Source organism: Chlorocebus sabaeus, chromosome 1 (genome assembly GCF_047675955.1).
Source record: "Chlorocebus sabaeus isolate Y175 chromosome 1, mChlSab1.0.hap1, whole genome shotgun sequence".
Lineage (NCBI taxonomy): Eukaryota > Metazoa > Chordata > Mammalia > Primates > Cercopithecidae > Chlorocebus > Chlorocebus sabaeus.
In genome coordinates this window covers 28,444,655-28,468,127 of record NC_132904.1, presented here as the reverse complement: position 1 = coordinate 28,468,127, position 23,473 = coordinate 28,444,655, and the positions used below count along the sequence as shown (strand labels likewise).

General features: G+C 45.2%; 1 protein-coding gene across 2 annotated transcripts in view; it reads left to right on the top strand.

Moving 5' to 3' along the window:
* The window catches only part of PRR5L (proline rich 5 like), a 93,851-nt gene that overhangs the window by 9,885 nt on the left and 60,493 nt on the right, over positions 1-23,473 (top strand). The window contains exons 1-3 of one of the 2 annotated variants that reach the window (XM_037999514.2): positions 11,640-13,736; positions 14,625-14,913; positions 16,944-17,024. In XM_037999514.2, the coding sequence (XP_037855442.1) occupies positions 14,750-14,913; positions 16,944-17,024 (245 nt within the window). In that variant the 5' untranslated portion in view covers positions 11,640-13,736; positions 14,625-14,749. Of the gene's footprint in view, positions 1-11,639; positions 13,737-14,624; positions 14,914-16,943; positions 17,025-23,473 lie in introns of those variants that run through there. The other variant, XM_037999513.2, reaches the window with a different exon arrangement.

The window sequence follows — 23,473 nt, the reverse complement described above, 5'->3', positions numbered from 1 at the left end:
AGTGGGCTGTGATTGTGCCACCATACTCTAGCCTGGGTGACAGAGTGAGACTTTGTCTCAAAAAAAAAAAGTACAAATAATTAAAAATATGTTAAAAATAAATACAATAAAAATATTTATTGGGTACCTTTTATGTGCTCAGTGCCATGCTAGACACCGGGATATGAGAGTGAACAAGACGGGCAAGATGTTTGCCTTTAAGGAGTTTCCATCCTGTCAGGGCTCATCAGACACTGAACAAGTAAATAAACACAACAACTGCAGCCTGGTCTGTGGGTGCCACAAGGAAACAAAGACTCCTTGCTTGAGGGGCAGAGTCCTCTTGCTCTAAGGTAAGAAGCTATGGGTGATGTTTATGAAGGGAAGCAATGGGTGGCGTTTAATCTCTCAGCTTTGTGTGTGGCACACACGAGCATTGTTTAAAACAGAGGGGTCAGGAGTTCAGGCTCTGAAATCATACAGGATTTGCCTCTTGGTCCCCCTTCCTAGTCTTCTGCCTTTGGGCAAGTGAATCCCTATGCTTCGGTTTCTTCATCTGCAAAACGAGCCTAATGAAACCTACCTCATTGGTTCAGAGTAGAAATTAACTGAGGTAATAGATGCAAATAGAGGCTTGACACAGTCCTGACCATCCTGGCCAGCCTCTGATGATAGTTAATATTATTCTAATCAGCAGTCATAATGATAATAAAATAGCCATGGTAAACAACTGATTTGACCAAATGGCCCCACCACTTTTGAAAATTTACTTGTGATCTAGTTTCCATCCAGTGGTCTGGCCCTGGGGCAGGTCCAGATCTAGTCTCCTCTGCTGGCTTGGAGGGTTCTGCTTTCTGTGTGTTTCCTTTAGCAATATCTTGGGTGCTGCTGGCTTACCCTGTATCTGGGTGTGTATATAATACATAGGGGAGGGAGTATGTCATACATAAGGCTTCGTAGAGACATCGATAATGGGTTGAGAGTGAGTTAAGACAGCCGCTAAGTTAAGAGGCTGGTGAATTAGATAATGTGGTGGGTGGGAGTTCAAGCATGGCTGAGGGAGGGTTCTGAGTTTGTGTTGTGTTAGGGTGTCAGTCCCTGCCTCCTCTCTCAAAGGTTCTCAGTGTGTATGGCTCCCAGGGTAGGGGCTGAATGCACAGCCAGAGATGGCGAAAGATCATCGTGGCCATCAGCTGGGCCAAACCGTTAATTAACTGGTGAGTCAGCAGACCCAGAGAAGGGAAGTGACTTGCCCAAGGCCACAGGGACTGATTAGTGCGGGCTTACCTTATACCTGGCTTAGGCCCTGCATAAAAGCTCTAAGAAGACTGGAGGCTGCAGCTGTGATGGGGGTGGAGGAAAGGCCACAAACCTACATGTCTGGCCTTCAAAGTGCTGGTTGGCCTGGTGAATTAGTTGCCAACACTTACAAATCCAGTGATTTCACGTTTCTAAAAATTTGGATTTTTGGCTTTTCCTGGGAAATATCAGATCTGGCAAAACCAGGCTTATATCCGAAGATGGCAAACACCGGATCGGATTGAGTAGCGGCTGCCTCCTTTAGCCAGGGCAGGTGCTGGTAGTAAAGCAAGCTTACCGTCCACACCTGCCTCACTCCCTAAGCTGGTCCCTGCCTGGCCCTTTTGGCCTGTTTATGATGCATAGTGCAGAAAAAAGAAAAGAAATTGGTTCTTCCTTTCATCTACTTTTTCTGCCAGTGTTTATTTGCTAGCCCATATGTTCCTGCACAGGGTCACTCCTGTTGTGGAATAAATGCTGAATAAATAAAATTGGTGTCAAATGAATGAACTGTCATTGCTAGAGTCCAACTTGGGATCAGAAGCTGAATCTTGACTTCCTCCTAACAGCTGGGTGACTTTGAAGAAATCATATGACCTTTATTTGTTGTCTTCCTTTTGTGGAAGGGAGGTTAGGGGAGTCACTATTGCCTTTACACTTATTTATTTGAAGAAGTAAGGCATTTTCATGTTTCTGAATTCAAAAAGTCCAAAAGGGCTTGTAGAGAAAAGACTTCCCTACTGTGTTCCTGCTACCCAGCTCCTTGCCCTGGGGGAAACCAGTGTTATCTGTTGCCGGTTTGCCCTTCCAGAGACATTTTACGCACATGCAATGAAAAGGGTAAATGCTCTTTTTTATCTTTTTTACATAGATGGTAGCATAATGTACACATGGCTCTGTGTTTAGCCTTTCTTTCATTCAAGTTTAGCTCTTTCTTTTTTTTCTTTTATTTGAGATGGAGTCTTGCTCTGTTGCCCAGGCTGGAGTGCAGTGGCGAGACCTCAGCTCACTGCAGGCTCCGCCTCCCGGGTTCATGTCATTCTCCTGCCTCAGCCTCCGGAGTAGCTGGGACTACAGGTGCCCGCAACCACGCCTGGCTAATTTTTTGTAGTTTTAGTAGAGACGGGGTTTCACCATGTTAGCCAGGATGGTCTCTATCTCCTGACCTCGTGATCCACCCGCCTCAGCCTCCGAAAGTGCTGGGATTATAGGTGTGAGCCACCGCGACCGGCCCAAGGTCAGCTCTTTCTTAGAGCTGCTTTGCCTTCCAGTATATGGGACACCATAGTTTACATATGGCCAGTTCCCTGTGGGGGAGCACTTAGGTTATTTCCAGCTCATTGTTGTTATAAACAAAGCTGCAGTAAAACCCATGTTACATAAGCCACTTGATGTGCCTTGAATAAAATTCTTGGAAATAGATTTGTTGGGTTAGAGGGTATGGCCTTTGTCACTTAGATAGATCTTGTCACATTTCCTTCCACAGCAGTCAAGTCAGAGTGCTCTCCCTCCAACGATGCGTGCGAGTGCCTGTCTCCCCCAACCCCACCACCCATCACCTTGTGAAGCCTAAGAGAGTTTTGCGAAGAACACAACGTTGTTTAAAAATATTAATAATAACTATAGCTTTTTGGGCCTCTACTCACGGCCAGGCCATGATCTAGGTTATCTCAGTTTCATCTTAACAACATGCACTTAAGCATTGCAACCATTTGACAGACAAGGACACTGAAAATTCAGAGCCTACGAGGAACGTACGCAGGTCATCCAGCTAATAAGCTATAGAGGCTGGATTTGAAGCCAAGTGAGTCAGATTTCAATACCCTGGTGTTTACCCATGGTGAAGCCCCATGTAATTTTTTTTTTTTTTTGGTAGAGTTTTGCTCTTGTCACCCAGGCTGGAGTGCGATGGCGTGATCTTGGCTCACCGCAACCTCCGCCTCCTGGGTTCAAGCAATTTTCCTGCCTCAGTCTCCCGAGTAGCTGGGACTACAGGCACCCACCACCACGCCTGGCTAATTTTTGTATTTTTAGTAGAGACAGGGTTTCATCATGTTGGCCAGGCTGGTCTTGAACTCCTGAGCTCAGGTGATCCACCCGCCTTGGCCTCCCAAAATGCCCATGTAATTTTAAATGTTGGTGTTCTGAGCCGAAACCTACTTATAGTTGCTGTCTCTTAGCAGTGATGCTTCACATACACCTGGCTCATTTACTCATTCAGAGAATATCTATGGAATTCCTGCTTCACTAAGCCCTGTGCTAAGCCCTGGGGATGTACCTGAGAACATGACAGATAGTGCCTGCCCTTATGGGCCTTACAAAACTGTAACAAATAATTCTGTAGTCATTTATTAAGGCAGATTATGACAAGATGACGAAGGAGGTAGGGAGGGTGCTCTCTGGGGTAATGGAACCTAATCAGGGGTGAGGAGAAAGGAGGGCCTCTCTGAGCGAGTGATGGTGGGCTATAAAGGGGGTGCAGGTTTGAACCTGGGGAGTGGGGTAGGAAATATTTCACACAGAGGCCACAGCACATGGAAGGATCCTGGGGCGGGGCAGAGCAGGTGCTGGTGGAAGACATGAAGGAAGGCCAATGAGAGGAACTGCAGAGTGGTGAGAAGTGAGGCTGTGAGGATGGAGTTTGTGAATTTATTCTAAGACTTGTGGGGAACATTTGAAGGCATTGCAGCAAAGAGTGACGTAAGCGTGGTGGGCTCTGGACTGTTGGGTTCTAGTCCCAGCATCCTTTCTCATGAGCTGTGTGACCTGAGACCAGTTAAACATTAGACACCTCCATTTGCTCCTCTGTAAGCTGGGGCTGGTAATAGCACCTGCTTTCTGGTGGTTGTAAGATCAGACACGGGTACTCCCAAACAGGTGCTTTCATGTAGTTTTGAGTGCCATATGAGGTATGAAATAGATGAGACATTTTAAACCAGTAAACATGAATACATTTGTTTTCTCCGAATGTGATGCGCTCTGATACTTTCTGTTCTATTTCACTAAAAGTCAAGACCCTGTAAGTTCATTTTTAAAATGCTGAGAGAATACATGGCAAGTGCCCGCCTCACAGTTGGCAGTCAGTAAATGGTGCTATCATGATCATGAAGGTTGTCATTAGAAAGACCATTCTGACTGCAATTAGAGAATGGATCAGTTGAGTTTGACCGATCATTATCTAAATCCTGGTGGTGTGGAAGGACATTGGGTCATTCCTGTGTTCATGGGCCAGGGAAGGATTTGCATGCTGGGCTTTCTGACTGCAGAAGCTTCTGAGGGTTATGTGTAAAAGAGTCCATCTCTCTTGTTTCCCTGGGAACTAGTTTCTCCTTGTTTTCCAGGCAGTCACATCAGATGGCATGGCTGTTTTCTTTGATTTCTTTGTTATTTACACTCAGAATGGCTTTTTCCTGGAAGCCTCAGAGTTATTATAAGCCACCTACTTCTTTATTTTAAGTTGTCGGGCCACGATTCTACTTCCCTTTTCAGAGTCAAAGGTTGGAGCCCTAGTGGAATTCATTTGCATTTTCCACTAAGTGCAGCATCTTCCTCTACCCATTGCCCCAGTAGGCAGGGCTTTGCCCCATCGCTATGCCCTGGCCGTGGCAACTGTGAGGAGAAAGTGAGATGACACATTCTTTTTCTCTAAGAAACACATCATGGAAGTTTTTGAAGAAACTCATGTGAGCTGAGTGTTAGCAAGGCCTGTGATACCTCCCAGTAACTCTGTAACCGCCACAGAATTTCCTGGACCCAGGGCCTGGGCTTTCCAGATAACTGAAGTGAACCCTTTCAGCACCAAAACTTTTAAGTTGCTTTTGAAGGGAATTTTTCTTAATGTCACTGGCATTGGTCATTCAGAAAGGAATATGGACCAAAATTCTAGTTTCTCTAACTCAGAGACATTGGGCATAGAACATTTCTTCTAATTTTTAATTTTTGTGGGTACTTAGTGTGTGTATTTAGGGGGTACATGAGATATTTTGGTACAGGCATGAAATGCACAATAATCACATGAGGGTAAATGGGGTATCCATCACTTCAAGCATTGTCCCTTTCTTTGTGTTACAAACATTTCAATTATACTCTTAGTTATTTTAAAATACAGTTGACTGTAGTCACCCTAATGTGCTATCACATACAAGATCTTATTCATTTTACCTAACTATATTTTTGTAACCATTTAACATCCTCCCTTCCTCCCACCACCAATACCCCTTCTCAGTCTCTAGTAACCATCATTTTTGTATCTCCGTGAGTTCAATCATTTTAGTTTTTAGCTACCACAAATAAATGAGAACATGTGAAGTTTGTCATTCTGTGCCTGGCTTATTTCACTTAACATAATGATATCTAGTTCCACCCATGTTGTTGCAAATGACAGGATCTCATTCTTTTTTATGGATGAAGAGTACTGCATTATGTATATGTACCACATTTTCTTTAGTCTGTTGATGGACACTTAGATTGCATACAGGTCTTGGCTATTTTGAATAGTGCTGCAGTAAACATGGGAGTACAGATATCTCCTTTATATTCTGATTTCCTTTCTTTTGGGTATATACTCAGCAGTGAGATTGCTGAATCATATGGTAGCTCTATTTTTTGTTTTTTGAGGAACCTCCAAGCTGTTCTCTATAGTGGTTGCACTAATTTACATTCCCACCAACAGTATATGAAGGTTCCGTTTTCTTCACATCCTCACCAGCATTTGCTATTGCCTGTCTTCTGCATAAAAGCCATTTTAATTGGGGTGAGATGATATCTCATTGTAGTTTTGATTTGCATTTATCTGATGATCAATGATGTATTAGTCCATTTTCACACTGCTGTAAAGAACTATCTGAGACTGGGTAATTTATAACAAAAAGAGTTTTAATTGGCTCACAGTTCTGCATGGCTAGGGAGGCTTCAGGAAACTTACAATCATGGGGGAAGGCAAAGGGGAAGCATAGTGGCAGGAGGGAGAGAGAGAGCAAGAGGGGAACTGCCACACACTTTAAAACCATCAGATCTCATGAGAACTCATTCACTTTCATGAGAACAGCATGGAGGAAACTGCCCCCATGATCCAATCACCTCCCACCAGGTCCCTCTCCTGATACGTGGAGATTATAATTCGACATGAGATTTGGGTGGGGACACAGAGCCAAACCACATCAAATGATGTTGCACATCTTTTTATATACCTGTTTGCCATTTGTAGGTCTTCTTTTGAGAAATGTCTATTCAGGTATTTTGCCCATTTTAAAATCAGATTATTATATTTGTTTCCTATAGAGTTGTTTGAGCTTCTTATATGTTCTGGTTATTAATCCCTTGTCAGAAGGATAGTTTGCAAATATTTTCTCCCATTCTGTGGGTTATCTCTTCACTTCGTTGATTTGTATCTTTTGCTGGGCAGAAGCTTTTTAAATCAATGTGATCTCATTTGTTAACTTTTGCTTTGGTTTCCTGTGCTTGTGGGGTATTACTCAAGAAATCTTTGCCCAGTCCAATGTCCTGGAGAGTTTCCCTAATGCTTTCTTTTAGCAGTTTCATAGTATAAGGTCTTAGGTTTAAGTCTTTAACCCATTTTGATTTGATTTTTATATATAAGATAGGAGTCTAGTTTCATTCTTCTGCATATGAATATCCAGTTTTCCCAGCACCATTTATTAAAGAGATTGTTGTTTCCTCAGTGTATGTTCTTGGCACCTTTGTCAAAAATGAGTTTACTATAAATGTATGGATTTGTTTCTGGGTTCTCTATTCTGCTCCATTAATCTGTGTGTCTGTTTTTTATGCCAGTACCATGTTGTTTTGGTTACTACAGCTCTGTAGTATAATTTGAAGTCAGGTAGTGTGATTCCGCCAGTTTTGTTCTTTTTGCTCTGGAAGATTTTGGCAATTCTGGGTCTTTCTTGGTTTCATATAAATTTTAGGATTTTTTTTCTATTTCTGTGAAGAATGTCATTAGTATTTTGATTGGGATTGCATTCAATCTGTAGACTACTTTAGTATGGACATTTTAATACTATTGATTCTTTCAATCAGTGAACATGGAATGTCTTTCCATTTTTGTGTATGTGTCCTAGAAAAGGCAATTTGGACATAAAGAGAAACATCAAGGGCATGAGTGCACAGAGGAAAGACCATGTGAGGGCATGGTACAAGGCAGCCATCTGTAAACCAAGGAGAGAGACCTCAAAGGAAATCAACCCTGCTGACATCTTGATCGTGGACTTCTAGCCTCTACAACTGCAAGAAAACACATTTCTGTTGTGTAAGCCATGCAGGCTGCTGTATTTTGTAATAGCAGTTTGAACAGGCTAATACAGGGGTCGCAGTAATGGAGGCAATACAATAAACCATAGGTAGCATTTATCAAGCACTTGCTGTGTTCAAGGAGCATTCTAAGTCCTACTTGAGTCATCTCATTCAATATCTTGCAAATCCTAAATCACCTGCTCAATGCTCCACAGGAAGTAGTGATACCAGCCTGTCTCGGGTGACTTTTCTCCCAGCCTCCACTGCACCTGTGTCTAGCACCTGTACAGTTCCAGGAACCATGCAAAGTACTTCACAGACAATCTTTCTGGTCACCACAACTCTCCAAGGTAACTCTTCCTTTTCCCACTTTTCAGATGTAGAAACTGCAGCTCAGAGGTGTCCAAGGTCATACTGTGAGTGTATTGGTTTTTTGTGGCTGCTATAATAAGTGACCACAGCTTTCATGGCTTCAAACAACAGAAATATATTCTTTCATGGTTCTTGAGGCCATAAGTGCAGAATTAAAGTGGGGCAGGGCTGTACTCCCTGTAGGGGGGAACCTGCTTCTTTTCTCTTTCAGCTCCTGGTGACTGCATTACTCCAGTCTCTGCCCCTGTCTCCACATCACCTTCTTCTCTATATGTGTCTGTGTCTTCTCCTCTTCTCTCTCCAGTACCTTCTGTATCCCCTTTATAAGGACACATGTGATTGTGTTTATGGCCCACCTGGATAATCCAGGACCAGCTTCTCTTCTCAAAATTCTTATCTGAATCGCATCTTTTGCCATATAAGATAATATTCACAGGTTTTGGTGACAAGTGAATGTATCTTTGTAGGGGGTCGGGAGATGTTTTTCTGCCTACCACAGTGAGCGAATGGCAAAGTGACCACTGATTTTAGGGTTTATCTGCCCCCAAAGCTCTGAGTGATACATACTTGTGGCTGTACATCCTTCAGAGCTATAAGCATTATACTTCTCAACATCTTTTCTGCAATGCTATTTCTAGGCTCTGGTAGGGGTGGGTATTAGAGCCTTAACTAAGAATTTCTGGGCCCTTTGATTCAGAAGTTCCACTGCTGAGAAGGCACCTTACAAACATGGTCATGTCATCCCTAAGACCCACAGATACGCTCATTCTTTACAGTAACAAAAAAAGGGGAAACTCCCTAAATATCTACCCATAGGGGACTAGTTAAATAAAACGTAATACCTCCTAAATGGAATAGTCAAGCTACCATTAAACATAATAAAGTAGATCAATATGTAGTGATATGGGAAGATGGCCATGACATGTTATTAAAAGGAAAGAAAAACATTACTCATTCTTATTAGCATATTAACAAGAATGTGTGTGCACACGTGTACAGCTATTAAAAATTCAATACAATTAAAATTCAGTTCCTCACTTGCACTAGCCACATTTCAAGTTCTCAATGGCCATATATGGCTAGTGGCTACCATATTGGGCAGCACAAATACAGAACATTTGTGTCATCTTGAAGTTCTACAGGATAGAGCTGCTCTATACTAAGTGGCTAGAAAGAGGCCTTTCACTATGTATGTTATAGAGTTATGTGAATTCTTATGTTTTTTGTAATATATGACCAAGTATGCTATTATCAGAAAAATAGGGGCACATAGAGTTTCCAAGGTAACATTCTATTTCTTAAGTAGGTACTAGTTTATTATCATTATTTATTTATTAGCTGGTTTTTTTTTTTAAATAGAAACAGGGTTTTGCTCTGTTGCCTAGGGTGGAGTGCAGTGACAAGATCACAGCTCACTGTAACCTCGAACTCCTGGGCTCAAGCGATCCTCCTGCCTTAGCCTGCTGAGTAGCTAAGAATACGGGCAAACACTACCATGACTGAACAATTCATTTTTATTTTTATTTTTTGTAGAGACAGGGTCTCACTACATTGCCCAGGCTGGTCTCACCCTCCTGGGCTCAAGCAATCCTCCTGCCTCAGCCTCCCGAAGTGCTGGGATTATAGGCGTGGGCCACTATGCCTGGTCTACTATTATTATTTAAAATATATTGTTTGTGTGTGTATAAACTCTTAAAGCATGTTTCATAATGAAAATATTTTGAAATATATAGGAAAAAAGATAAAAAGAATCTCCTGGCAGGCTCAACAGTGAGCCAGGCGTGAGGCTGGGAGACTCCCGGCCGGGGCTGAGTCCCTGACCTGACAGCTGTCCAGCCTTGGCCGAGTCAGGCACCTGCTCAGGCCTCAGTTTTCTAATTTGTGACAGACTGTCTGCTCCATCTGCCTTACAGGATTGAGGTAAGACTTAGAAGCACAACTGTGGGTGGAAAAACACTTTCAAACTGAGGAACTTGCTACAGAGAGGTGTAGGGTCAGTAAATAACGTCTTGAGTTATCAAAGGGCTGAGGAGGCAAGCCTGGGTGCGCTGTGATGGGGATGGGGGCTCAGAGGACTTGTCTGCTCCTCAGTGGAGTATTTCCAGTTGCCACTGGGTTACCAGAAGCAGAGGGAGCTGCTGTTGTATCCCCACTGCTATCCCGGCTTGGCAATTTAGGAATAACTGCAACAACGTGATTTTATTTATTGAATGAGCTCTTATGTAGCACTTATTTGCCAGGTACAGTTCTAAGTGCTTGACAAATATTTACTCACTTAATCCCCCTCCAACCCTCAGGCAGTCACTCAGGGTCATTTCATGTGGGAGGAATTTGAGACTCAGAGAGGTCGAGTAACTTGATCCAGGTACACAGCTAGTAGGGAATGGGTGTCTAAGGCAGCTGTGCTTTCTCCTTTCGTCCTTTCTCACCACTCCTCTTGCCCCATCAAGTATGGTCATAGAGTTCCTTATGCCAGTTTATCTATCTCAGGGGCATGAGATTGAACTTTTGATATGAAATTTGGTTCCTAACTTAGTGGCTTCAGTTCTGGTTTTCTGACTGAGTTTGGTAGCATGGAAAAGTGGGAGTGGGCTAGGGAATGAGGCACCAGTCAATGATCTGTCACTCACTAGCTGTGTGACTGGGTAGGTTACTTAACTTCTCTAATGTTCAAGTGTTCTGTTTTGTTTTGTTTTGTTATTTTTTGAGATGGAGTCTTGCTCTGTCGCCCAGGCTGGAGTGCAGTGGCACGATCTCGGCTCACTGCAACCTCTGCCTCCTGGGTTCAAGCTATTCTCCTGCCTCAGCTTCCTGAGTAGCGTGCACCACCACGCCCGGCTAATTTTTGTATTTTTAGTCGGACAGGGTTTCACCATGTTGGTCAGGCTGATTTCCAAACTCCTGACCTTGTGATCTGCCCACTTTGGCCTCCCAAAGTGCTGGGATTACAGGCATGAGCCACTGTGCCCAGCTCAAGTGGTATTTTTTGAGGGTTGAGGAAGTTTATGTATTGAGACAATGCTTGGCTTCATGGCAGCCAGGCAGCTGATGCCTTTTTTTTTTTTTCTTTTCTGAGAGAGATTGAAGCCTCGCTCTGTTGCCCCGGTTGGAGTGCAGTGGTGCAATCTTGGCTGACTGCAACCTCCGCCTCTCAGGTTCAAGCCATTCTCCTGCCTCAGCCTCCTGAGCAGCTGGGACTACAGGCACACACCACCATGCCCAGCTAATTTTTGTACCTTTAGTAGAGACAGGGTTTTGCCATATTGGCCAGGCTGGTCTCAAACTCCTGACCTCAGGTGATCCGCCTGCCTTGGCCTCTCAAAGTGCTGGGATTACAGATGAGAGCGACTGTGCCCGGCCTAGCCAATGTCTTCTTAATTCTTATATCTTCCTTCATCTCTTTTCTCCTCTCTCCTCCCCTCCCCTTCCCTCCCCTCTCCTCTCCCTTCCTCTCCTCTCCTCTCCTGTCCTCTCCTCTCCTCTCCCATCCCTTCCTCTCCTCTCCTCTCCCCTCCTCTCCCATCCCTTCCCTTCCCCTCCCCTCTCCTCCCCTTTCTTTTCTTTTTTGATGAGTTTTGCTCTTGTTGTCCAGGCTGGAGTGCAATGGCACAATCTCGGATCACTGCAATCTCTGCCTCCCAGGTTCAAGCGATTCTCCTGCCTCAGCTCCTTGAGTCGCTGGGATTATAGGCATGCTCCCCCATGTCCCGCTTATTTTGTATTTTCAGTAGAGATAGTGTTTCTCCATGTTGGTCAGGCTGGTCTCGAACTCCCGACCTCAGGTGATCCACCCACCTCAGCCTCCCAAAGTGCTGGGATTACAGGCTAAGCAGTGAGCTTAGTCTTGAGGATGCAGAGGTGAATAAAGCCCTATGCCTGTCTTCAAGGAGTTTGCAGATTGGCCTAGGTGGGAGCTGGGGAACATGCTCAAACAGGTGTCAGGGAACAGCTCTCACAGTCCTAGCTCTCCTCCTGCCTCGAGCACTTTGGACGACTTTCTTTGTTTCTTTGCTGTACCTTTGTCATCTGTGAATGGGACCTGGACTGGCCCCACTCCGAGGGCCCATCTGTTCTGTCATTTTCTGACTTGTCAGATTTAGGTCAGGACAGGCCTGCGCCTGTGGGGCCAGCGCTGTAGCAGGTGAACCCAGGGTGTATCAGCGTTTCCCTTTAGGGCACTCTTGTCAGTGCTCCCAACGGCCTCCTCCTTCCTCCCTGTGCTGCTCTGGGGAGGTCTCTTGGCTCTGCCCGGAAGTAGGAACGGTGGAGACAAAGACAGCTTCACATTCTCTTCAACTGTCAGCATTGAGAGTGGCGGATTCGGGAGGAGAAAAATGAGTCAGTGGCAACTCATTGTGTGTGAATCTGCAGTTTATGAGTCCGCGGGGGCCACAGTCGTAGGCTGAAAGTGACCCTTATTTAAGAGGGGCTGAGTGTGTGGATGGAGCTGCCCTGGCGCTTTGCTGGACTAGGTGGCCTGGGGACACTAACTGAGAAGTGGATGGGTACAGGAGCCAGCTTGTGATCCTCAGTGTCTTACAGTTTCCTGGAGAAGTGGGTGTTTCAGCAGGAAGGTGGTGGGTAAACACCTGGAACGATCCATTCTGCTCACTTTTCTACTTCCCTGTACCAGTGCCATGGAATGAGAGGCAGCTCCATTAACTCGTTTAAGATCCTCATAAAGGGAGTTAATATCCTGTAATTACACAGGTGAATTGCAGTTAGCAGTTCCATTTGAAGAAGGGCAGCGAAATGGATCCTGTCTTTGTAGTGTGACCTTTACTGGGCGAGTTAAATCCCAAAGCTAGCCAGTTTAAAGATACGGAAGGACCTTCTGTGGCTTTCTTTCTTCATCATCTCATTTGTTGGTTTATCTAGATCTTTCCAAGTGGCAGTGGCATTTATGAAGCTGCTGAGGCCTTCTGAAACTTGACAGGCCTGTTATGCTTCTTTTGTTAATAAAGTTTAACAAAACTGTTGAACTCATTCTGAGCGGGGAGTGAAGGGGCAAAGACTGTACAGAAAAACAGGACATAAGTCTGCTTTTTCCTTAAAAGAAAAAAGTTAAGAGACAGGACAAGTCATTTCTTTTCTGCCTCTTCGTATCACAAGTTCCTTGTTGCGATGCCTGTTGCCTGCAGACAGCTGCTAACACCTCCCGTGCCCTCTCGATGGCTTGCCTCCGTGCCCATCTGAGTGGCCTAACTCACTCTTCTGACCACAACAGCATGTTTGATTTGGAGTTGAGACTTTGGTTCCCCCTTCTTCAAATGCTAACCAGCTGGAGTTGCAAAAACCTTCTTCCCCGGCAACCTGAAGGTTGACTTAAGGCTAGAATATCTTTTTCTTGCATCATTAGTTTTTGGGACATAGCAGAGTTAGCTGGTGAGACAGATGTCAGTGAACATACTTCTGGGCTAAACCTACTAAACCCCTAAGTAAAAAGTGACTATGAGATTCGTGGTGTTGCCTTTTGTCCTTCACTCTGCTGAACTCTAATACTCACCTTTTAAGTCATTCATTTAGACTTTAGAGTCACTAAAGAATAAGAGACTGAAATTACAGGTCCAAAGGTGTCGAGGAAAGAAAGAAATTCATCTGAATGGAAATAGCCAGTCCTTGAGGCCCATGGCTGTGCCATTCTGCCGGCCATGTCACATGATCTCATTTCGTCTCTCCAGTCCTGGAAAGTGGGCATTAGTAACAGCTGAAGACTTTAGAGTCAGTGTGTCCAAAGTTAAGACGCAAACCTGAAGTCACTGCCTTTAACTGTGAAGCTGCGAAGTCTCCCAGCGACTGCTACAAGGGGACAGTGTCGTTGAACCCAACCCTGCAGGGTGAGTTGGGTTTAAATAAGCAGAGGGAAAAAGGAAGAGAATTCTGGGTAAGAGGAGCAGTTGGTACGAGCAAAAGTGTGGTGGAAGGATCAGGCATGACATAGAAGAGTGCTTGCTGGTTGTGAGCTCCATGGGGCAGGGCACCATGGCCTCTGGAGCCATCTTATATCTCCCTGTGCCTGAGTGCCTGTGCATAGTAGCTGCTCAATAAATATTTATTGCATGAGTGAATACTTGAAAAGATAGTTATCTTCTCCATAGACTGAGTACCCTGAGGGCAGGGATTTGGTCTTAGAAATCTTTGGATGTTCTGCAACTCACAGTAGTTAATAAATAGCAAACGTTCAGTGAGTGTGTCCTGTTGAAATGAGTGAAGGAATAGCAGGTAAGGGAAGGTGAGATGTGCCTGAGTGAAGAGACACTGATACTTTGAGAAAAACTGAGCAATACATTCAGACTGGCATGGTAAGGGCGTATCATGGAAGGTCATCAATGCCAGGATGAGGAGCTCTTGTGTCCTCCTTGAGACATTTTAAAAAAATCTATCTCTTACTGCCCAACATCGTGGGCCACAGAAACCCAGGCAGTACCCAAACTGATGGGTGCATATTAGAACCAGAGTCTAGCACAGCTTAGAAATCATTTTTCTGCAGGACTGGCCTTAGCCTGGCCCCATTGTCACTGTCTTCCCACCTGAGGGTGACCACACTGTTACAACGAAAAAGAGATCTGTACAAACTTGTGAATGGGAACCTGCAAGGGAATAGATGCTATTTCTGGGTACCACAGTTGTTCTGGGGGTAGTTAGGCTGGAAAGTCCCAGCCAACTTCCTCTAAGAGGTGTTCTCAGGCCAGGAGTTCTCAATAAAAGCTGCTCTCTCTTTTCAGGTGTTGGCTACGTTTGTGGTTTTAAGAAAGCCTGAGCACCTGAAGGCAGCCCTTGGAAAAGCCCTTTCGGAGGGCATTCAGAACCTCGTGCTCCTAGAGGTGAAGCTGAACTGTCACCAGGACTTATGACCCGTGGCTTCGCTCCCATTCTGCCCGGCGAGTTCCATAAGATGGGCTCCTTCCGCAGGCCTAGACCGCGCTTCATGAGCTCCCCTGTGCTCAGCGACCTTCCCCGATTCCAAGCGACTCGGCAGGCTCTGCAGCTGAGCTCCAGCTCAGCCTGGAACAGGTGAAGGAGGCCGCAGGATGTGGGGTGGAGGGCTGCCAAGGGTCATGGCAGGGAGGGAGGCATCCGGGGGCTGACTGAGCTGCTGCTGATTCTGGGAAGGTCGTGATTATGGGGGTAAATGATGACGAGAGCAAATTTTCTTTTTTTTTCCTTTTTTTAGAGACAGGGTCTCACTCTGTCACCCAGGCTGGAGTGCAGTGGTACAATTATAGTTCACTGCAGCCTCAAACTTCTGGGCTCGAGCGATCCTCCTGCCTCAGCTTCCCGAGTAACTGGGACAACAGGCACAAGCCACCACACCTAGCTAATTAAAAAAAATTTTTTTTTTTTAAAGGGCTGGGGTCTCACTATACTGCCCAGGCTGCCCTCGAACTCCTGGCCTCAAGGGATCACTCCCACCTCAGCCTTCCAAAGCGCTGGGATTATAGGTGTGAGCTACCACACCTGGCCAAGAGAGGAAGGTTTTTTTACATCCAGTGTGTCTGTTAGCTTTCTTTGTTTCAGTAGCCAGAAAATAGACCGCTGAGCGCCTCTGGCCTGTCAGAGTCAGTTTACCAGACTGGGACAGTTGTACTGGAATTACAGTCACTATTCATGCTCATTAGTCACACCTGAAACTGTCAGCATATCTGAGAGTGGGCTTCTATAAGTAACCTTAAGTAACCTAATTCCCACTTCCCACTTGGGAAGATAAAACATGTCTGTGAAAAATTAAATGAGTGGCATAAACCAAAGATTATGAAGACCTGTGAGCCACAGGTGCTTAGAAGAGGAGGCACAGAGTTTTGTTAGGTGTCTAGCCAACCTTTTGTGCACCAAGAATTGAGCAGACTGAATCAGCACTATGTCTTATATGCTTGTGGGCTACTGTTTTTCAAATCTTTATAGATACTGTTTGGAGAAATTAAATGCATCATTATTTTGAAGCATGACTGAATTCTTTGTAGTTTGGGTCATTATGGATCTTTTCTCTTTTCTTTTTTTTTCTTTTCTTGAGACAGTCTTGCTCTGTCACCCAGGCTGGAGTGCAGTGGTGCGATCTTGGCTCACTGTAACCTCTGCCTCCCAGGTTCAAGCGATTCTCCTGCCTCAGCCTCCTGAGTAGCTGGGTTTACAGGTGCACGCCACCACACCTGACTGATTTTGTATTTTTAGTAGAGATGGGGTTTCCCCATGTTGGCTAGGCTGGTCTCGAACTCCTGACCTCAAGTGAGCCGCCTGCCTCTGCCTCCCAAAGTGCTGGGATTACAGGCGTAAGCCACCGTGCCCAACCCATTATGGATATTTTCAATGAATGGACACAGAAAGCACGACTCTGATGATAGGGATGGAGAGAGGGGGCTCCAAAATGTTTTGGTGTTAAATGGATCCCTGTTCTTTAAAGAAAAGGCCCGGGCCCTTAATACAGACAAGATTGTAAGCAGCTCCTTTGCTGAAACATTGGGCTGTCGTCCTAGAGGCTGTGGAGTAAGCCCTGATATGGCCTCTCAAGGGACTGACTCTACTGCCCGTACACCTCACAGGAGTAGAAATATGAGGGGCCTGTAAGGCTGGCCTGCGGGAAATTCTTCCAAGGAAAGTGCTGTTAAAAAGGAAAGGAATTACCGGTTCATGTTAGTTCAAGGCCACCAAGCTTCCCTGTGAAGACAGTGGCTGTGAAATAACCCAGGCATGGGTCAGCTTCTGCTTGCAGGAAATGCCATTTGGAATCTCCCAGGCCCATGCAGTTTCCTGCAGTCAGATCCCACTGCCTGCGCTTGACTGTGGCTGCACCAGCAGGGCCACCAGTGAGGTGAGGGAGGAAGACCTGCCGGCTTGCAAGAAAGCGGGGGCTGCTTTTGAGTCCTTTCGGCTTCCGTCTTCCTTTCTCTCCAAGGACACTGAGGAGGAAATGGAGGATGGTTGGACAGTGTGACCAGGTTTGTGCTATGAGCTTCCTGGTCACTCCACCTACCTTCAGCCCTGAGCTGCTATTGAAATGGCCCAAGAAGAGAGATTCTCTAACCAGGGGTTATTCTCTTTTCCTGTAGCGTTCAGACTGCTGTGATCAACGTTTTCAAAGGGGGCGGCTTGCAAAGCAACGAGCTCTATGCCCTGAACGAAAACATCAGGTATGTGGCAGGCCAGACTTGGTGCCATTTTCCCGTATAAGCCTGATCAGGGGCAGAGGGGCTACCCCCTTAGGAGCCTTAAGGGTTTTTTGTTTGTTTGTTTGTTTGTTTCCTGCTTGGTTCTTATTGCTGCTTCTGTCAGCTATGCTGCTTTCATGGCTGTTACATTCTGAGACCTATATCTGTCTAGACTTCTGATCCAGAGAGAATCATATGTTCAGTATATAGTGTGTTTTGTGGGGGAAGGGGTGGAAGGTTGATAGATGGCAGGTGTCATTTATTCTGCAAGCATTTATTGTGCCCCTCCTAACCATTAGGCACCATAATAGGCAATTCAGCTTGGTTGTTGGAACCAGACTGCTTGGGGTTTTATCGCTGTTCTTCCTTTTACTAAGTGTCTTACCAGCAAACATTTGAGTGTGTCTCTGTTGGCCAGGCACTGGAGAGACAACAAGGACCAAAGACAGACATGGACCCTGCCCTCCTGGAATTTATATTCATTGGGAAGGGAATCATGAGTCAACTAGCCACACATGTGAAACATAACGGTGCAACTAAGACAGCTACTTCAACACAGCTGATGTGATGAAAGCATATGTTAGAATGATTGATTTTTGTCAAGGAGGCCAGGAAGGGTGGATGTGATGCTGCTGCTGCTGTGATCTGAAACATCCACGGATATTACCTAGGTGAAGAGGCCTCCAGTTGGTAGAAACTGCGCATGCAAAGTTCCTGTGGTTGCAATGAGCAAGGAACCAAAAGAAGGCCCATCCACGTGCGTAGAGCACCTGAAGTTGGGTAGTTGTGCAGTTAGGTCTGTGTTTTGGTGAAATGAGAGCAGCAAGTCAGGCAGGGCTCAGAGCACCAGGATCGTCTAGGGATAGGAGATTGATCCATCAGGTCTTTTTTTTTTTTCTTTTGAAATGGGGTCTTGCTCTGTTGCCCAGCCTGGAATGCAGTGGCACCATCTTGGCTCACTGCGGCCCCCACCTCCTGGGATCAAGCAGTTCTCTGCCTCAGCCTCCAGAGCTGGGATCACAGGCGCCTACAACCATGACCGGCTCATTTTAGTATTTTTAGTAGAGACGAGGTTTCACCATCTTGGCCAGGCTGGTCTTGAACTCCTGATCTCGTGATCCACCCACCTTGGCCTCCCAAAGTGCTGGGATTACAGGCATGAGCCACGGCGCCTGGCCTCCATCAGGTCTTTTCAGGCCCTGGCATTCATTTGTTTCTGGATATGTTAAGTGCAGAACTTCAAGGCTAAAGACCCAACCCTGGAGTGGGCAGAACAATAAACAAGTCCATTGTTCTGGTCCTGTTTACAGTTAGTTAAGGCCTGCGTTAAGGTCAATGGGGTGTTTTAAGAGCTCTACTTTCATTAAAGTCTTTAGAATTGTATTAAATTTCTATCCATGTCCTTGAATTTCACATCATACTTACATAAATATGGAAAAAGACAAAAGATATCTAGCCCAAGGCCTCATTTTACAAAGGAGGAAACTGAGGCCCCAAGAAGTTGAGTGACAGGGGCAAATCTGGGTCAACCAACCCCCACATTGCCAAGCTTCATTTTTCTCCAAGGACTAAAATTCTGGCCTTTCTATGAGGTTCTTTAGTTCACAATACAAGTATAAATAAATAAAACAGTGACTCAGGAATGTACTAATTGTTCTTCACTTTGGGAGGCTGATCCTGAAATTGTACTTAAAAGCTCTGTTTGTGGACAGCTGGGATAAGTACAGGCCAAGCCAGATTTCACCAGCCCAGGTAGCCCAGGAGCTGCTAACTCAAAAGACTTCAGGTACCAAGCAGGTCTTCTGAATGGGTGAAGCTGGTGTGGGTGCCGGGCGGTGAGATCTTGTCCTCTGTCGAAAGAGGATTACCCTGGCAGAACACAGGCCCTGTGATACATCTCTTATTTTTCAAGAAGAACTGGAAATTGAGATGTTTATGTGAAATTTTCTGACTTTTAAATGTTGGTAAATCCAAATTTCCCCAAACACTGGTGCAGGCCAAACAAAACACATCTGTGGACTGAATATGGCCAAGAAGCTGCCCTTTTGTGATACTAGTCGTTGTATGCATTGGGGAGGTATTGCTGCTTCGGGGTATTGAGTCCCAAAAAGTGCTAGGTACCTTCCTCCTACATCAACACATTCAACCCTCCCCACAGCCCTTTGTTATGAGTAGTTGATAAATGAGAAAATCATGTATTAGAGAAATAAAATAACTTGTCCAAAGTCACACAGCAATGAGCAGTGGCATAACGATTTGAACTCCTTTCTGACTTAGATACCTCTAGTAGTCTGCTGGGGCTGCCATAACAAATACCATAGACTGGATGACTTAAACAACAAAAATGTATTTCTTGATGTTCTGGAGGCTGGGAAGTCCAAGATCAAGGTGCTGGTCATTTCCATTCCTGGTGATGGCCCTCTTCCTGGCTTGCAGATGTGTACTTTGTGTACACATGACCTCTTTTGCATTCAATGGGGAGAGCTTGCTTTCTGATGTCCCTTATAAGGACACTAGTCATGTGGGCCCTACTCTCATGACTTCATGTAACCCCAGGTATCTCTCAAAGGCCCATCTCCAAATCCCATCAAATTGGGGGTTAAGGCTTTGACATATAAATTTTGGGGAGATGTATAGCAACACCTTTGTTCTTTGGGCAATATTGTAGTGTCAGAAAGAGAGGTCTTATGCTGGAGAGGGATTAAGCTGATGGTTCCTGATCTTTTTTTCTGCCATCGTTCCTTTCCTGAGGTCTCTGTGAGCCCATCTCTTATCATATCCTGTGACTAACACCCATCCTGAGGAGCATGACACTCCCCCAGCCCTCCTTTCCAGTGTTGGAGTTAGGGTTACTAAATGTCCTCTTGTGTCTTGAGTGATTTTTCAGACTAGTGGGAACTACATATGGTTGAGGTTTGAAACTATTTGCCCAGATATAAATTGAGCCCAGAATAAGCCAAAGCTTAAAAAAAAAAAATCAGAGCTTTCTTCCCCATTTTTCTGTACCTGGTATTCTAGCCACACTATATTAGAGAAGGCCAGAGGATGGAGATAGGCTTTCACATCAGAGACGCAGATTATAACTGAGGATGTGAAGTATCTCCCAGGCACTGAATGTGACCTGGATGTCCCAAGTTGAATAAAGCCAGCCCTCCCACATCAGCAAGTGCCTGTGTGGAGGTAAACACAGCTGCCTTTATTCCAGCATCTTAAACACTGAAATAGGCTGCTCTCTGGTTACATTCAAGTAGACACTTGGGTTTTGATTTTCCTTTTGGAAGACTTGTTTGCAGAATAGATCTATCAACTCAACATGACTGAGGCAGGACTGGTGGAGAGGGTGGGGCACAGAATGGTAGGGATGTCAGAAAGGGATGTGCAAACAGAGAGGCCTCAGTTCTTCAGCCCATTTTTCAGTTGTGACAGTCCTCTTATACGCAAGAGGATTTGTGCTAGGTTTAATAGAAATTTTTAACCGAAGAGAGCAGTTTCTGGATTCAGAAAGACCAGGGATCAAGATTGGGCTAGCTGCGTGACCTTGGGCAAGTGACTTCATTTTTCTAAGTCTATTTTGTCTTTTATGAAATGAGGATAATAATAGCCCTAACCTCATGGTCACTGGGAGGATTGAGATAATGCTAAAAGCATCCTTAGTACAGGGTCTGGTGATTTAATAAAGTTTAATAAATGTTAGCCATATGGTTCTTATTACTGTGAACACTTAAGAAATAGTAAAGTGATACATAATGGATGAGTACAGTGCATGAAAGCACAGGCTGATGTGATGAATTTCGCCATGAATAGTGCTGTGTATAACCCTCTCCTGGCTGGGTGTCATGCTCCCACTTGTAATCCCACCACTTTGGGAGGCTGAGACAGGAGGATCGCTTGAGTCCAAGTGTTTGAGACCAGCTTGGGTAGCATAATGAAACCCCAGTTTCTACAAAAAAATACAAATAAAAACTGGGCATGACGATGCACATTGCACTCCAACCTGGGCAACAGAGCAAGATCCTGTCTCAGAAAAAACTTCTTCAGCAGTTTGGATGAGGTGAGCTCACTTTGAACTAGAGAGTCTGAGACAGAATCCTCAGAGTGGTGCCTGGAGTTGAAGTTTGGGTGAGGCTAAGTTCTTACAAGGAGAGCCAGCTGTTTCTCCTTTCCACAGAGAAAAGAACAAGAGGAAATGACTTTCTCAGTTCTCCATTCTACTCAAGCCAAATGGTAATAAACTTTTGATGGAGTATCCAAGTCTGGGGTCAAAGCCTAAATCACGTTCTTTGGGTCACTCATCCCAGCCACCCTGGCCACTTTCTATGTGTGGAGTTAGTATGTACCTGGGAAATACAAATTTATTTAAATAGCAGCCAATGCAAAGGATGACTAGGAAGGAAGATGTTTTATGTAGCTGGGTCTTGTAATGCAGTCATTATTATAAGTGGTATTTCCATTTAAGACATGTCTTTGAAAATAGACTCTACTTTAAATGTTAGCACAGAGACTTTGAAGTAACTATGAGGAAGAACTTGGGACTGAGGAAGGTCAAGTTCTAAAACACAGTATTGGATCCAAAGGCAGGTGTCTCCACACTGTAAGAATAAATCCAGCTGGGCGTGGTAGCTCACGCCTGTAATCACAGCACTTTGGGAGGCCAAGGTGGGCAGATCACGAGGGCAGGAGATGGAGACCATCCTGGCTAACACGGTGAAACCCTGTCTCTACTAAAAATATATATAAAAAAATTAGCAGGGCGTGGTGGTAGGCACCTGTAGTCCCAGCTACTCAGGAGGCTGAGGCAGGAGAATGACATGAACCCAGGAGGTAGAGATTGCACCACTGCACTCCAGCCTGGGCGACAGAGCGAGACTCCATAACAACAACAACAACAACAACAACAACAACAACAACAACAGGATAAATCTGTCAGGCCAGGTGTGGCGGTTCACCCTGTAGTCCCAGAACTTTGAGAGGCCGAGGCGGGTGGATCACCTCAGGAGTTTGAGACCAGCCTAGCCAACATGGCAAAACCCTGTCTCTACTAAATTAGCCAGGTATGGTGGTGTGCGCCTGTAATCTCAGCCAGCTATTTTTGGGAGGCTGAGGAAGGAGAATTGCTTGAACCTGGGAGACAGAGGTTGCAGTGAGCCAAGATCATACCACACTGCACTCCAGGGTGGGGGACAGAGTGAGACTTTGTCTCAAAAAAAAAAAAAAAAAAAAAAAAATCCAACAGAAATGTTTCACCTCAATACAGTGGCCAGTGTTGCCCTGTGTAAAAGTCAGGGCACATGGTCTGTTGATATGAAAACCATAAATCAGAATATTTCCTATTGAAACTGCCTTAGGAGGCATAGCTTGCACGTTGTAATAGCTCTCAAGGTAAGACAATGACCTTTCAGAATAGACGTATTCTGGCTAAATCCCCAGGCATCACAATCAACAATTCTGGCTTCCCTAAATTTCCATCTGCTGGAGTTCGGGCTGATTCTGGGAATCTTCTTGTTTTGAATTCTCTGTGGGGTATTAGTGCGGCTTTTAACACCCCTCTCCAGCCTCACCCCTGATGTGGCTGCCTTTTGGCAGCGGGGACAAGTCTGGGTTAGAGGTTTGGGTTTCATGAGCCCTTCCAAGAATGAGGGCAGCTAAGCTGACTTTAGAGAGGAGTGTACTCTCCCTAAACAGTCTTTTCTGCCAACTCTCCCACTGATTTTATGCAACCGAGAAGAATTAGAAAAGTGTGAAAAAAAAGCAAGATTGATGTTTGCTGGTTCTTTGAAGAACCTGCTTGCCAATGCTCTTATAAGTTCTTATTCAGTCTTTGAGTATTGGGGTGTGTGTGTCGAAGGAGGGGCCATTGATTCATTGATTCTTTTATTGAATAAATGTGGAGTACTGGGCTGTATTCTGGGGTGGCCATTGAGTAGGTGGTTTGTGTCTTGGAGCTCTTACAGCAGAATGAGAGAGGAACTGGGCAGGTAGTTCTCAGGCAATGCTTTTAGAGGGGTGAAGGTGGAATCTGGAGTGCTGGGAGCCTGTGGAGGATGGGCACATAATTAGACCTAGGAGAAAGTGATACCCAAATTGAAATCGGAAGCGGGAGCAGGCAGAAAGGGCAGTTGAGGATCTAACATTCTTGCCACCGCCACTCACTCCATGCCCTCCCGCCTCCTCAAACTCCCTGGGAGGACTTTTTCTCTGCAGAAATAAATGCTCAGAGATGAGGTTTCCGGAAACCAGAGATGAGTTATCTGCAGCCGGCCTGAGACAGGAAACGCACATTTTCCTTCTCTCTCCAACCACCCTGCTTCTGTTCTTGTTGGGAGGGAGGAGGTGGTGTGAAGAAAACCCCAGAGATTTTCAAGGAAAGAGGAGGTTCCAAGAATTGTGTTTGATCTCTGACAGGTCTGAGTTGAAATATCTTCCTTCTGAGT